Source organism: Carassius carassius, chromosome 26 (genome assembly GCF_963082965.1).
Source record: "Carassius carassius chromosome 26, fCarCar2.1, whole genome shotgun sequence".
NCBI lineage: Eukaryota > Metazoa > Chordata > Actinopteri > Cypriniformes > Cyprinidae > Carassius > Carassius carassius.
Window position 1 is genome coordinate 18,550,549 of NC_081780.1, and position 15,248 is coordinate 18,565,796.

The 15,248-nt window shown below is 39.2% G+C and overlaps 1 protein-coding gene across 1 annotated transcript in view; it reads right to left on the minus strand.

Annotated features, from left to right (window-relative positions):
* Positions 1 to 525: 525 nt before the first annotated feature.
* Positions 526 to 15,248, minus strand: part of cerk (ceramide kinase) — a 36,232-nt gene continuing 21,509 nt past the window's right edge. The window contains exons 6-13 of the mRNA XM_059511501.1: positions 15,058 to 15,203; positions 8,637 to 8,711; positions 8,073 to 8,225; positions 7,494 to 7,599; positions 6,363 to 6,433; positions 4,768 to 4,973; positions 3,473 to 3,693; positions 526 to 985 (exon numbers count right to left, since the gene is read on the minus strand). Of these exons, the coding sequence (XP_059367484.1) occupies positions 898 to 985; positions 3,473 to 3,693; positions 4,768 to 4,973; positions 6,363 to 6,433; positions 7,494 to 7,599; positions 8,073 to 8,225; positions 8,637 to 8,711; positions 15,058 to 15,203 (1,066 nt within the window). The 3' untranslated portion in view covers positions 526 to 897. The remainder of the gene's footprint in view (positions 986 to 3,472; positions 3,694 to 4,767; positions 4,974 to 6,362; positions 6,434 to 7,493; positions 7,600 to 8,072; positions 8,226 to 8,636; positions 8,712 to 15,057; positions 15,204 to 15,248) is intronic.

Sequence of the window (15,248 nt, forward strand, 5' to 3'; positions counted from 1 at the left end):
TAGTTTTTTTCTTATGTGGCAAAAATGAGCTTCCCAACAATCTTTCAGTCTATGAAGGACCTGAACAATGTTTTTCCTGTAGAGCAACAGAAATTGTGTTGCCTTTACAGATGCATCTTGGGAAATCCATACCCTCAATCACAAGTGCAGCTCAAGGAAACATATTAATTGCATATTAAAGCAGCTGACATGCACAACAGCAAAAAGCAATTTCTCTGTCTATGATAAACGCCTTCATTCTTCGATACCGGAGGAACAATAAGAGCTTTCATAAGAAATAAGACATCAGCATAGGAAACACAAACACAAAATTCATTATAGAGGGAGGAAATATTCTCAGGGGTTGCAACCAAGGAAGACAACGCAGAGAAGAGTGCTACAGTATTTACATTTACATTCCGTCTGTTGAACAGCCGTACATACACTGACCCTGCAGTGTGTAGCTGTCAGTGTCTAGCTCTCTAATGCTACAATTCCATGCATTAAATGTCAGGAAAGCATAGAGTTTTGACAGTTCCAGGAATCTGACTTTGGGATTTTATTAGCGCTACTCTCAAGACCAGCTTGATCGTGGTGGAAGACAAATGTTGACAACTGGAAGCTGTCGCATGCAGCAAGAGATATCACCAGCTACTTCGAGGCCTTCAAAGGTTGAAATGAAAAATTGGCAATGCTAATGCCTAGCTGAAACAGCTGATCCTATCTTACACAAATCTAATACAGCCTATATAAATGCTGTGAAAATGCTGTTGACTCCATGCCTCTTCATGAGGATTATCTGGGTAAAACAGCATAATAAAACAGTATGACATTGTGCTGAGCTGAAGGCGACTCTTCCATTCAAAGAATCTCAGTCTTTAATGATCCAGCTGGAGGTTTTTTAAGTGAAGTGGGGATCTATATTGCACAGTGAGCGTACGGGTCCTCAAACACCTGCTGCTCCTCGATGCCTCTCGCAAACAGCTTGATCAGCTGGCAGTGGACCCTAAGACAGAGAAAAAAAAAATCAAACAAAATGCTAACACTTCACTGGAACAAACAGCATGCTAAAAACCACCCTAGGCTTACTGAAAAAAAAACACGCCTGTGTGTGCACTGATAAAAATGATTATGAGGTGAAATAAATCCTACAGAAAAAAACTAATGTAATTTCTACATGAAAAAGTTAGTTCAAGCGAAAATAAAAAATAGAAATCTTCTATTTTCCATTTGCTGAAGCAACCTCACCATTTCAAACACAATATCCAATTAACATTATTGTGACTCGTGTAACTCGTACCAGAGCACTCCACATGACAAGTGCAATGCTATACCAGGTGAGCTACTGAGCAACTTAACTACTTGTTTACTACTAATACTTAAACTGAACTGAGCTGGATGATCACATCACTGAATCAATGATGAACTGACTTTAACTGTAAATTAGGTGTTTACTTGTTGAATTACTACACACTATTTTCCTGTTTAATACTGTAAAGCTGCTTGAGACAATTTGTAAATTTGTTAAAAGTTCTATGTAAATAAAGGTGACTGTCAGAAAAGCCATATGAGCTGGTTATATAACTGGAATGTGATATTCTATTTGTTTTGAAATGTTACTTTGCAAAGTACCTTTATTAATTGATCATCTTCCCCTGGAATAGTTTTCATTTCAGCTAAAAACTGCAGGGAGTTGTATATGCATAGGTACGTTTTTTGGAGTTATCCAAAAATGTAGAATGAGGCATGTTTTTCCAATGAGCCTGCTCTGATTAAATATTTATACTCTAATATTGTTTATTTACTTAAAGGGATCATATGACAATGCTAAAAATAACATTATTTTGTGTATTTGGTGTAATACAATGCGTTTATGCGGTTTAAGGTTATAAAAAAAAAAAAAAAAAGGTGTCGCCTTTTCTGAAATGCTTTGATTTTTACAAAACTCATCATTCTGAAAAGCGCGGTGTGCTCTGTTTGGCCAGCTATCCAGTGCATTGTGATTTGCCAAATACCAAGCGAATGACTGAAATGTTACGCCCTTTACCATATTTGGAAACACACGGCGTCACGCCCTTTACCATATTTGGAAACACACGGCGTCTCCCCGACATGGCGGCGGCAGCAACAATACTACTGCGAGAATAAAAGTTATGCCTTCTTTCTTTGCGTAAACATTTAGGTGCTGTAATTAAAATCTTCCAACACAGTGACATAGATGTGTGGGGGTGTGTTTGAATGAGGCATTTTAGGAAGGCATGGATGAGTCTTTTATAAAGAATATTTCCTTTGGTTTGAGACTTTAGTCTTTGCAACTTTACATACATGCGTATTACGCATATGCGCAAACAGCTTGTAACACTCCAAAGGAAAACTTGAAATAGCATCATATGCCCCCTTTAAAATTTCTATATAATTGTAATATTTAACAACAGTGGTTTGTTTAAATCCCCAACCCAAACGATTTGCAATAGTAACACTGATGCTTGCCTTAGCAAACACTGCTAATGTGTTGTGTCCTAGACTAAAACAAAGTACGAGCAAGTGCTGGTAAGCAATAAATGCTATGTCGTGTTGAGTAAAAGTTTTGTAGTTTAATGCATGCGCTCCTAGGAGGTTCGGAGGGGTTTTTAATTTCCTCTAATTCCACTCAATACTCTGGAGGTGAGTTCAGTGCCAGGCGATTGCCTTTTTCGGCCGTGGTATCATCATCAATTATCTCAACAGGTTATTTGCTTACTCATTCGAGAAACAATTACTGAAGCTGAAAATGGAATAAATGAATGGACTTCTATTTTAATTAAAGGAGGTGAGCCTTTAACAGTGAGAGGGCCATTAAATTAGGAGCATTTCACTGCTACGCATTGTTGACACAGAACAATGGGGCGTGAAGGAAATGATGCATTTGGGCGAGCCGTCATGCAGTATCAAGGAGGAGAACAACTCCTCTGCAGGCACAATGGAGGGAGTTTTTAATTTTAATAGCATCTTTTCCACAGGCTCAAGCCACAAAAGTCCATTTATTTACCCTGTTTAGTATGCTAGTGCTGAGATGATACGATCTTGTGCTCAAAAGACCTCAACTACAGCTTCCACTAATTGACAAACGCTGCTCATTTTGTGTCGGAGGAACATTTTCTGAAAGACTGAGGTATAAAAAAGACAGTGACATCTCTTAGATATATGAGGAAGTCTGAGTGGCAGTGACGTCCACACCCCTTAATTACAACAACAATGAGAACTTGCTTAAAGTGATTAGTGTATTAAAACTACAATGGCGCACAGTTCTCATTTTCACTAAATTCATCTTTGAAATTCATAATTTTTCATCATTTGTAGAGTTGGCGTTATCACTCAAGTGAAGTATCTAGATATAGCATTTCTGTAACTCGAACAGTGGAGTAATGGGTTCACTTCCACCGAGTCCAATAAAAAAAACTCATAAAAACCTAAGTGGCAAACACAAAGGGTGTATCTGGATAAGGACACCTACCGGACTTGGATGGCAGTGTGTGGGAGGATCTCTCCATCACAGTTCCAGTTGCTCTGGGAAGGCATGCAGCCACAGGCTCTGTGCTCCCTGCAGATCTGACTGAGGAATCGCTTGCCTGTTGCTCCGCTGTCTCTCAGGTCCACTTCAGAATCACACTCCTGGTATCTGGGGGTGAACCGGAACTGCTTGACCCGGTACACCTCCACAAAAGAGTGATCAAACTGAACAAAGAAAGAGAACAAGGGTAATGCTTACTGAATCCCATGTCAAATATCATTAAACGTTAAGTCAAAAAAAAAAAAAAAAAACATTCTGAGAAAGAGAAATTAAGTTACAAAATATTTCTATTTTAAATAAATATTGTTATTTTTTATCATTCTATTCATCAAAGAATCTGGAAAGAAACGGTAGCACGGTTTCCACAAAAAGCAGCACGACCATTTTCACATGGATGAAATAATGAAAAATGAATGAATGCTTCTTAAGCACTAAATCAGCATATTCAAATGATTTCTGAAGGATTATGTGACACAAAGACTGCTGAAAATTCAGCATTGTCATTACTAGAATATATAACTAAATTATATTACAGCAGAAAACAGTTATAATGTAATAATATTTCACAATCTTGCAGTTTTTATCGTATTTTTCATAAAATAAATAAACCCATGGTGAGGATAAGGGACCTCTTATAAAGTAATTAAAGAAATCAGACATTTTTAGATTCATGATGTCATAGTAAATTTCGGATCTGAATTAAAAAAAAAAAAAAATATATATATATATATATATATATATATATATATATATATAATAATAAAATAATACTATATTTTGATGAGAAATAAACTTGGCTGGATAATTTTATTTGTTATTATTAAATATTTGTGATTACTGGATAAAGATCGTTTTGATAAAGACTGAACTTATAAAGAGGCATTTGTAGTTGTTTAAATATTTTAGGAGTTAAAAAAAAGCATTAAAAAAGACAAATTGCCATGAATTTCAAGGTTTTCTATGACTTCAGAAACCCTGCTGTTACTAAGAACTTCAAAGAACATAATTATCTGCTCTTTTTCCAAGAAAAAAAAAAACCTGACTTACAGTTAATTACATATACATATGAACTTATACTACTATATAAAATATAGAGTAAGCATTTAGTGGATAGCGGGGATACTTTTTTGTAGTGTGCCAGTTAAAGAAAGTTGTGTTTTTTTCACAGCCTTTGATGAAACATGAATGGAATATCAAGTTAAATCTACTGATGTTTTCTGTTGAGATAAATCAGGAACCTGGTCGTCCTTATTGGTGTGGCGCAGCAGGTGGCGCAGGAAGTCGAGTCGGGAGCACTTCCTGACGAGGATGAGGTCAGTAGTTCCATCTGCTAAGTGTGCTGATGGCGAAAGCCCTTTAGGACTGCGAGGACAAGCACAACTCATGCTGGCAGCATTGATGGCCAAGAATTTTCCCCTGATGACCGTCCACGTATCCTGACACTCTGAAATACAACAACATCATGTGAAGTGAATAACTAGTATACCTCTGAGTAATGAAGTCTATAGACCCTTTTCACAGACTTTGATATATGCATTTCCACACATTTTTTATGTGGATAGCCAACAGTAGGCAACCACCAAGAACACCCTAATGTCTCATAAGCTTAGAACTTCAAAATCTCAGAACTTTATTTTAATGTTGTAGGCTATTGACATTATACTAAATAAGTTACTTTGCAAATACAGGTCAACTAATTCTCATTAATTAGCAACTACATGTCTACTAACTCTCAGAGTAGACTGTTAGGTTAGGTTTAAAGTTAGTAGTATAAGCTGACATATACTTGCAAAGTTTCCCATATGTATTCTCGTATATTGTGGAAGATATTAACAGACAGTCTCCTTATACTCTAATGGCTGCTAGTTGACATGTAGATGCAAAGTAACTTACTATTAGTAGAATGTCTAAAGCGGACTATCAAAATAAAGTGTTACTGTTCCATTTCTGTCACCGATGGAGTTCGGGTTTTTGTCGCCTCTGGATTGGTTAGTTGGGGGCACCTAATAGCAAGCAATATTATTGAATCAACTGACATGATTGGAAGATAACTGAACTGAATGATGACATCACTGTTTTCCACAGAGCTGCTTTACAGAAAGGGTAAAAGTGAAAGACGAAATACCCAAAGAGTACTTTCTTGTAATCCAATTTCACACACAATTTACACAGAAAAGGCAAGTAACACTGAGTTTACCTCCTTACAAGATTTTCTAGACTTATTTTTTTTACAATTTCGAAAATCAGTTTTCACAGTGTTGCTATAAACTGGAAAAATGAAAGAAGCCAGGTGATTTTAAATCTCAAAGCAAGTATAGCTGTGGTGCTCTCCCACTGATGAAGGGCCCTTGACTCCCTTTCCTGTTTACATCATTCTTCCCCTTATTCTTCCCACAAGACTCTATTTATGTCACGCGGTCTAAAAGCGTTCAGGAAATCATCATGCACAAATGCCAATTTGGGATTGTGAGGGCAGAGAGTGTGTGTCTGTAAACAGCACTTATCAGTGCTCAGGGTAAACACACAGAATGCTGGGTAACGGAGGTGCCAGTTGTTCTGAGGGTGCTGAGAGGCAGAGATAATATGATCTGTGTGTGTGTGTGTGTGTGTGCACTCTCTAAATGATCAGCCGGGCGGCAGCTTGAACCATTTGGCCTAATGTTCACAAACAGCGTGCCAGTCGAGCCGACAGATGGGGGCATTACAAATCATGGCTGGAAATGCACTTTGTTGGCCTGTACTGAGGTTGGGCGCATTTACCACAGGGCAGATATGAGACTTCCTTTCAATAAACGAGCTCAGTTTAACACTGACATTCCCAAATGCTCCTCACCAGCATCAGAAACGCTATCTTCATTTTTGCCGACCAGTTTGTCAGAAGAGGATTGCCGACAGACACTACACCTGCAAGACAGAAACACCTGTTTAACAATGAGGTGGGGAACATGGCTATATATCTGTTTAACACAAATAAGTAAACATCTAGATTAAAAATTGTTTAGGCATGCTTTAAAAATGGGACCTTACATCTTGAATATATTGTGAATAGGTTTGGGGTCAGTAATTGTTATTATTTTTTAAAACTAAGAAGATTTATTCAGCAACGATGCATTAAATGTATTAAAAGTGACAGTAAAGAGGTTTTTAATGCTACAAAAGATTGCAATTTCAAATAAATTCAGCTTTTTTGAACTTCTTCAACATATTCAAAACATTCAAATATCCTTCATAATGTAGAGTGTAAATATCATCTAGTTCTAGTTTACAATACAATTAAAACACATCAAAATGATGGCTTAAATGATTAATTATATGCGTTCAGTCATGTTGTTAGAAAGTTCACTTGAAGAAAAAGCATACAAAATGCATACAAAACAACGATGCACCGAAATGAAAATTCTTGGCTGAAGCCGAACAAAATGAAACACTGGGCCAAAGGCCGAATATGTTTTTTGCATTTTTTGCGAATAATGTTACTGTGATGAGTATCACAGTTTCAGCGCAGATTTTGAACCCTGTCCCTGGCTAACGACCAGATCGTACCGTGAGCTTGTGCAGCGCTGTTTGAATGCAATCCGTGCATGTACTAGAAACATAATTAAAACTTCATTTACTAATCGATTGAGGCCATTTCGCGATTTCAATCATCATACAGTTAACCAGCAACAACAACTACTTCCTCTTCTCATCGGAGACGTGCAATGCAGTTCTAAAGTCTCTTGCTGTCAGTGCTTGTAATGATTTTTGCGTCTTTCTCTGACTCTTTTAAATGCTTCTACACTGCCGACATGTTTGCTGCATTATTGCGCTCCTCTATTTGATCGAGTCACATCATTGTTCGGTACAATTTATTTGGTCTTTTCGCTTATTCCGAACACCAAACAAGCTTTTTTTCGGCCAAACAATTTCGGTTGCTGAATATTCGGTGCATCCCTAATTAAAAAAAATATAGAACAGCATTTACCCAGTTCGGCACTGCATTTTGTCTCTGGGAGTTCCCAAGTTCCCTTCAGCAGGCAAGAAGGACACAGTTCCCTCATAGTAGCGATGTGACAGAAAGGTTTTAACACCTGTGAACAATAAATGAATAAAATAATTAAAAAATAAAATAAGAATTTCCATCCAAAATTGCAGATAAAAAACAAATAAAAAATAAATCACTTCCTGTGTACCGTATTTTTCGGACTATAAGTCGCACATGAGTATAAGGCGCATCAGTCCAAAAATACGTCATGACGAGGAAAAAAACATATATAAGTCGCACTGGACTTTAAGTCGCATTTATTTAGAACCAAGAACCAAGAGAAAACATTACCGTCTACAGCCGCGAGAGGGCGCTCTATGCTGCTCAGTGGTAGGCTACAGGAGCACTGAGCAGCATAGAGTGCCCTCTCATGGCTGTAGACGGTAATGATTTCTCTTAGTTCATTTCTCTTCGTTCATGTCAAATTAATTTTGATAAATAAGTCGCACCTGACTATAAGTCGCAGGACCAGCCAAACTATGAAAAAAAGTGTGATTTATAGTCCAGAAAATACGGTACCTGAGATATCGTAACGGGCCGGGCCCATCCAGCGCTTTCTCTCGCTGTCTGTCAGCACATCTCCGTAGAACCCGTAACCCAGTAGTGACACAGAGTAGCGCAGGAAGCGGTCTTCATTGTGCACCGAGCAAATGTCCATTGGCTGAGAATCACCTGCAGAAAAAGCCAGGATGGATTTCAGAGAACACAAGCTGATAACATCAGAATCCTGTGCTAGGACACCGCACATAAAAATAGTGCATATTGCAGCAAAATTCGATATCCGTCTCTGCAAAAGCAGCACAGTAAACATTTTCCATTTTGGTATTATGCTTTATTTAAGCAACACGTCGCTCAAAGCTGTAAGTTACAGTGATTTCACCCTGGTTAAGGTATGGTCATGTCACGACATCCAAAGGAAAGTAGTAGCTGTAGTAATGCCCTTGCTGAACAATAAATAAATAACTAAATATACTGTGATAGCACCTAGCTTGCAAATACTGAAGAGAAATTTACATAAGCATAAATATACATACATAGCCAGATATGCTGTATCATACTGCAGATATAGAGATGAGTACTTACCCACTACGATGTGCAGTGCTGAAGTGACAGGGTCATTTGAGCCAACTGTGGCGAAGCATACACAGTCAGTCGAACCTGTTTCAAAAACACATTTCATGGGTCAGGGGTTCAGAAATGGCCTAAATCTATCGCTCATAATTCACTCTGAAGGTTAACGTATGAAAATGACACTTTCATTTTCAATTTTGGTGGCATACGGGGGCAGCAGCAATCTAACCTTCAATTGTGAACGCTAACCAAACATCACAAGCCAATGGAGTTTTTAGTCTATTCAGCCCCTGTGAGAATAAGAAAGTTTTTTCGATCTTGAAATGATTGTAGCTGAAGCATTTCAGGGCACTGTTATATGGAGAGATGAGATTTCAGATGAGTTCAGCCCTCTTTCTGTCTCTTATATTCTGTCTGGTAATCTAATTCCTCTTCCTCTGATTGCTTATATAACAGCAAAAATACACAGACTGCAATCTGCAAATGTGCCAGACTGATTATTTCACGATCCCATTACTGTTTCCACAAAGTGGAAAAGTAAAATACAATGTTTTTCAATTATATATCATGATAAAATCATTTAAAGAGCTATAAACAGCATGTTGCTTAAATGTCAGTTCCTTACTGCGTCAGTACCATGATACACTGATAGTGTTAGATAACATGGTAATAATAACCATATCCATATGACATTTACATAAATTTAAATAATATTTACATTCGTTTTTGTCAGTGGTTTTAGATGCAAAGTCAAAGATTTTTCTCAAATTCCCTTGTTGCTCAGATCAGTTGTCATCCAGAAACGAGATAATGGACCCGGAGCTCTTCGTAGAAACTGTCACTAGTCCTTTCATGTCTGGACAGTGTGAGATAAGGCCATAAATAGACAGAATTACACACGCTGATAACATGACTGATAACATGGACTCCTAAGGTTTCGACATTGTCTGGTTTATATGGCAAACAGTAATATCAGAAAACACGATTTGATAAGCCACAGTCATTAAGTTATCAATTGCTTGCAGGGCTCTTGTGAAGGGCATTCTGCAGTGCATGACAATCGTCTATATGTTCTGCTTGTGCTCTTTCAGGATGGTCATTTATTAATAACCTGTTTTGCCCAAGTATTTTTCTTTCCCATTCTCTTGCTTTAAAAAGCTTAAAGTGCAGTATGTTGTATATTTTTAAGCTTTATGTATGTGTGTGAGAGATTATACACTTACATCCAAAGTTTTTTTTTTAATATTTTCGAAATAATCCTCTTACCTAGGCTGCATTTTAAAAATGTATTTACAGTTATATTATAATATGCTATTAAAATTTTAAATGCATGTTTCCAATTCTACTATATTCTAAAGTTTTATTTATTCCTGTGAAAGCAAAGCTGAATTTTTAGTAGTCAATACTACAGTTATTAGTGTCAAAAAATATTCATAATATGCTGATTTGGTACTCAATAAACATTTCTTATTATTATCAACGTTTTGCTGCTTAATATATATATATATATATATATATATATTTTTTTTTTGGTGACAGTGTTAACTGCAGATTATCCACAAATGATACATGCAGTGCTGCCAATAACAATGTATTAAAACTTAAAAAACCTAGACAAAATAAATAAATAAATACATTTAGAACTGAGATAAAAAAATAAATAAAATACAAAACAAGATGCTTTATAACAGCCAAAGATATTCAACTAGCAACTTTACAGAGACCCACTATTTAAAAATAGCAGTGCACACACAGACACAGACATGTTCTGTGTGAACAGCCCACTAAAATTTGATCAAAACACAGTATCATCAAAGGCAACATAATGTTCCTTTCCATTTGTTGAACAGCCTTTATATCATGAGTGAACCTCTGATGCCTAAACATGCGTTCTAGGCAGCTCACTAGGTTTTGGAAGAGAGCTATAATCTCCTGCAGTTCTCCTCTATTATGCAGCTGTGCCCATTTGCAGGTGTAAAACTTACAATGACTTGGAAATATCTCAAAACACAAACGCTGTAATGGAACCCTGAGTGACAGATGCTTCCAGGAACACTGCCAAGGAAGTGCCGAGCATGAAAAAGCAATGAAATCCATTCTGAGGACGAGTTCTTGGCTATATAGATTTGTGACTGTAGACAAGTGATTCTCAGTCCTGGAGCATCACCAACACTGCTCATTTTGGATGCCTCCTTTATCTAATGCACCTGATTCAGCTCATCAAGTTGTTAATAGACTGACCATAAAATGAACTGTGTGAGGGGACATGTACAAAATGTGTTTGGTACATGCTCCAGTACCAGGATTGGGAAAAACTTCTATTCTTCTTCTGGTGCTTCATATAACATTATCCAGAGAAACAAATGCTAATGATAAATCCCCTGTGATGTTTGTACTGGCTACTGTATACAGGCCACCAGGGCACTATACAGACTTTATTAAATAATTTGGTGATTTTACATCCGAGTTAGTGCTGGCTGCAGATAAAGTTTTAATAGTTGGTGATTTTAATATCCATGTTGATAATGAAAAAGATTCAAGCATTGGGATCAGCATTTATAGACATTCTGAACTCTATTGGGGTTAGACAACACGTTTCAGGACCTACTCATTGTCGAAATCATACTCTAGATTTAATACTGACACATGGAATTGATGTTGATAGTGTTGAAATTATGCAGCCAAGTGATGATATCTCAGATCATTATTTAGTTTTGTGCAAGCTTCATATAGCCAAAATTGTAAATTCTACTTCTTGTTACAAGTATGGTAGAACCATCACTTCTACCACAAAAGACTGCTTTTTAAGTTATCTTCCTGATGTATCCTAATTCCTTAGCATATCCAAAACCTCAGAACAACTTGACGATGTAACAAAAACTATGGACTATCTCTTTTATAGCACTTTAAATACAGTTGGTCCTTTACGCTTAAGGAAGGTTAAGGAAAACAGTTTGACACCATGGTATAATGAGCATACTCGCACCCTAAAGAGAGCAGACCGAAAAATGGAGCGCAGCTGGAGGAAAACAAAACTAGAGGTATTTTGTGTTGCTTGGCGGGAAAGTAACCTATCCTACAGAAAAGCATTAAAAACTGCTAGATCCGATTACTTTTCTTCTCTTTTAGAAGAAAACAAACATAACCCCAGGTATTTATTCAATACAGTGGCTAAATTAACGAAAAAAATAAAGCCTCAACAAGTGTTGACATTTCCCAACACCACAGCAGTAATGACTTTATGAACTACTTTACTTCTAATTTTTTTTTTACTTTACTTCGATACTATTAGAGATAAAATTGCAACCATTCAGCCGTCAGCTACAGTATCGCATCAGATAGTGCACTATAGACCCCCTGAGGAACAGTTCCACTCATTCTCTACTATAGGAGTGGAAGAATTGTATAAACTTGTTAAATCATTGTAACGATTTAACCTTCATATTCATCCGGAAGAAGGAGGCGGGAACCGGCGGACAATCAAAAACATTTTAATAACAAAATAAACACAAAAACAGCGCACCAGCCCCTCACGGACGACTGGTGCGCGCAAATAAAACCCAAAACACAACTAAAAGCCCAGGCCTGGTCCTCTCTCCAATCACTCCCCCGGCCTCGCTCCCATGTCCCTCGGCCCCGCCCCACTCGTCACATACCCCCATCGCCCCTCGCAGGCCGGGGGGTACTCCCGAGACTGCGCTCTACCCCCCCCCCTCCCTCCGGGGGGGCCGCTCACGGGGACCTGCGGGAACCTGGGGGTAGGACAAGACGAGGCAAGAGAAAAGGAGATGGAAGGAGGAGCGACAGAGACGAGAGAGGGGAGAGAGGAAAAAAAAAAAAAAAAAAAATTCCGGTTCCCAGACGCACCGCTGCTCGGCCCTCCACCAGCTGGGCGAGCTCCTCCGCGGTGCCTGGCGGTGGCACTGGACGGCCCTCGGCGGACGGCACGACACTCCTCCGCCGCCCGGTGGACGGCGACGGCTCCTCCGGTTTTGGGCAGCCGGCAGGAGTCCCCCGTTCCCTGCTCCTCCCCGTTCCGGCGGATGGTAGCAGGCTCCGGCCACCTGGCGAACGGCGCCGACTCCTCCGCTCCCTCACGGACGGCAGCCGTCTCTCCACATCGTGGGTGGCCGGTAGCAAGCTCGCCCGTCCCCGGCAACTCGCTCCAGCCCACCGCCTCGAGCGTCCATGGCGGCACCCTCCTCGCCAGCTCGATGGCACCGCGGATTCACCACAGCGGCGAGGGATCTTCAGCAGCGCGTCCCTCCTTCTCCCGGGCTTCGGCACCACTGTAATGATTTAACCTTCATACTCATCCGGAAGAAGGAGGCGGGAACCGGCGGACAATCAAAAACATTTTAATAACAAAATAAACACAAAAACAGCGCACCAGCCCCTCACGGACGACTGGTGCGCGCAAATAAAACCCAAAACACAACTAAAAGCCCAGGCCTGGTCCTCTCTCCAATCACTCCCCCCGGCCTCGCTCCCATGTCCCTCGGCCCCGCCCCACTCGTCACAATCATCTAAACCAACAACATGTATGTTAGACCCTATACCATCTAAGCTCCCTAAAAGAGGTGCTTCCAGAAGTCATAGATCCTCTTCTGACTATAAATTCCTCATTGTCATTAGGATATGTCCCCAAAACCTTAAAACTGGCTGTTATTAAGCCTCTCATCAAAAAACCACAACTTGACCCCAAAGAACTAGTTAATTATAGACCAATCTCGAATCTCCCTTTTCTGTCCAAGATACTAGAAAAGGTGGTATCCTCACAATTATATTCCTTCTTAGAGAAAAATGGTATATGTGAGGATTTCCAGTCAGGATTTAGACCGTATCATAGTACTGAGACTGTTTCCTTAGAGTTACAAATGATCTGCTCTTATCATCTGATCGTGGGTGTATCTCTCTATTAGTTTTATTGGATCTTAGTGCTGCGTTTGACACAATTGACCACAACATTCTTTTGCATAGACTTGAACACTTTGTTGGCATTAATGGAAGTGCATTAGCATGTTTTAAATCGTACTTATATGACCGCCATCAGTTCGTAGCAGTGAATGAAGATGTATCATATCGATCACAAGTGCAGTATGGAGTACCTCAAGGCTCAGTACTAGGGCCGCTACACTTCACGCTTTATATGTTACCCTTGGGAGATCTCATCAGGGAACATGGTGTTAGCTTTCACTGTTATGCTGATGATACTCAGCTCTATATTTCTTCGCGGCCCGGTGAAACACACCAATTTGAAAAACTAATGGAATGCATAGTTGATATAAAAAACTGGTTGACGAGTAATTTCTTACTGCTAAATTCTGAAAAAAAAAACAGAGATGTTAATTATAGGACCTAAAAACTCTGCTTGTAATAACCTAAAGAACTATCTAAGACTTGATGGTTGCTCTGTCAATTCTTCGTCATCAGTTAGGAACCTAGGTGTGCTATTTGATCGCAATCTTTCCTTAGAAAGCCACGTTTCTAGAATTTGTAAAAATGCATTTTTCCATCTCAAAAATATATCTAAATTACGGCCTATGCTCTCAATGTCAAATGCAGAAATGTTAATCCATGCATACATACTAATTAATACATACATTACATTAATACTACATTAATACTAGTTAATACATACTAATATGCTTTTAATATCCAAATCCGTTAAAGGATTTTTAGGCTGCATTAATTAGGTAAACCGGAACTGGGAACACTTCCCATAACACCCTATGTACTTGCTACATCATTAGAAGAATAGCATCTACGCTAATATTTGTCTGTTTCTCTCTTATTCGGAGGTCACCGTAGCCACCAGATCCAGTCTGTATCCAGATCAGAGGGTCACTGCAGTCACCCGGATCCAGTACGTATCCAGACCAGATGGTGGATCAGCACCTAGAAAGGACCTCTACTGCCCTGAAAGACAGCGGAGACCAGGACAACTAGAGCCCCAGATACAGATCCCCTGTAAAGACCTTGTCTCAGAGGAGCATCAGGACAAGACCACAGGAAACAGATGATTCTTCTGCACAATCTGACTTTGCTGCAGCCTGAAATTGAACTACTGGTTTCGTCTGGTCAGAGGAGAACTGGCCCTCCAACTGAGCCTGGTTTCTCCCAAGGTTTTTTTCTCCATTCTGTCACCGATGGAGTTTCGGTTCCTTGTCGCTGTCGCCTCTGGCTTGCTTAGTTGGGGTCACTTCATCTACAGCGACATCGTTGACTCGATTGCAAATAAATGCACAGACACTATTTAACTGAACAGAGATGACATCACTGAATTCAATGATGAACTGCCTTTAACTATCATTTTGCATTATTGACACACTGTTTTCCTTATGATTGTTGTTCAGTTGCTTTGACGCAATGTATTTTGTTTAAAGCGCTATATAAATAAAGGTGACTTGACTTGACTTGACTATAGACCAACCTGAAGGAATGATGCCGATGCGAAGTCCACACGGTATAAGGGTCTCCTCAATAGAGTTCTCATCCACACCTGCTTCTTGCTGCATACGGGAGACGAGGCCATGCATAATCTCGCTGAACATGCCATCACCTCCGACACACACCACACTGCATTGAGAGAATACATTGATCACATCAATGCATATTTGTTTA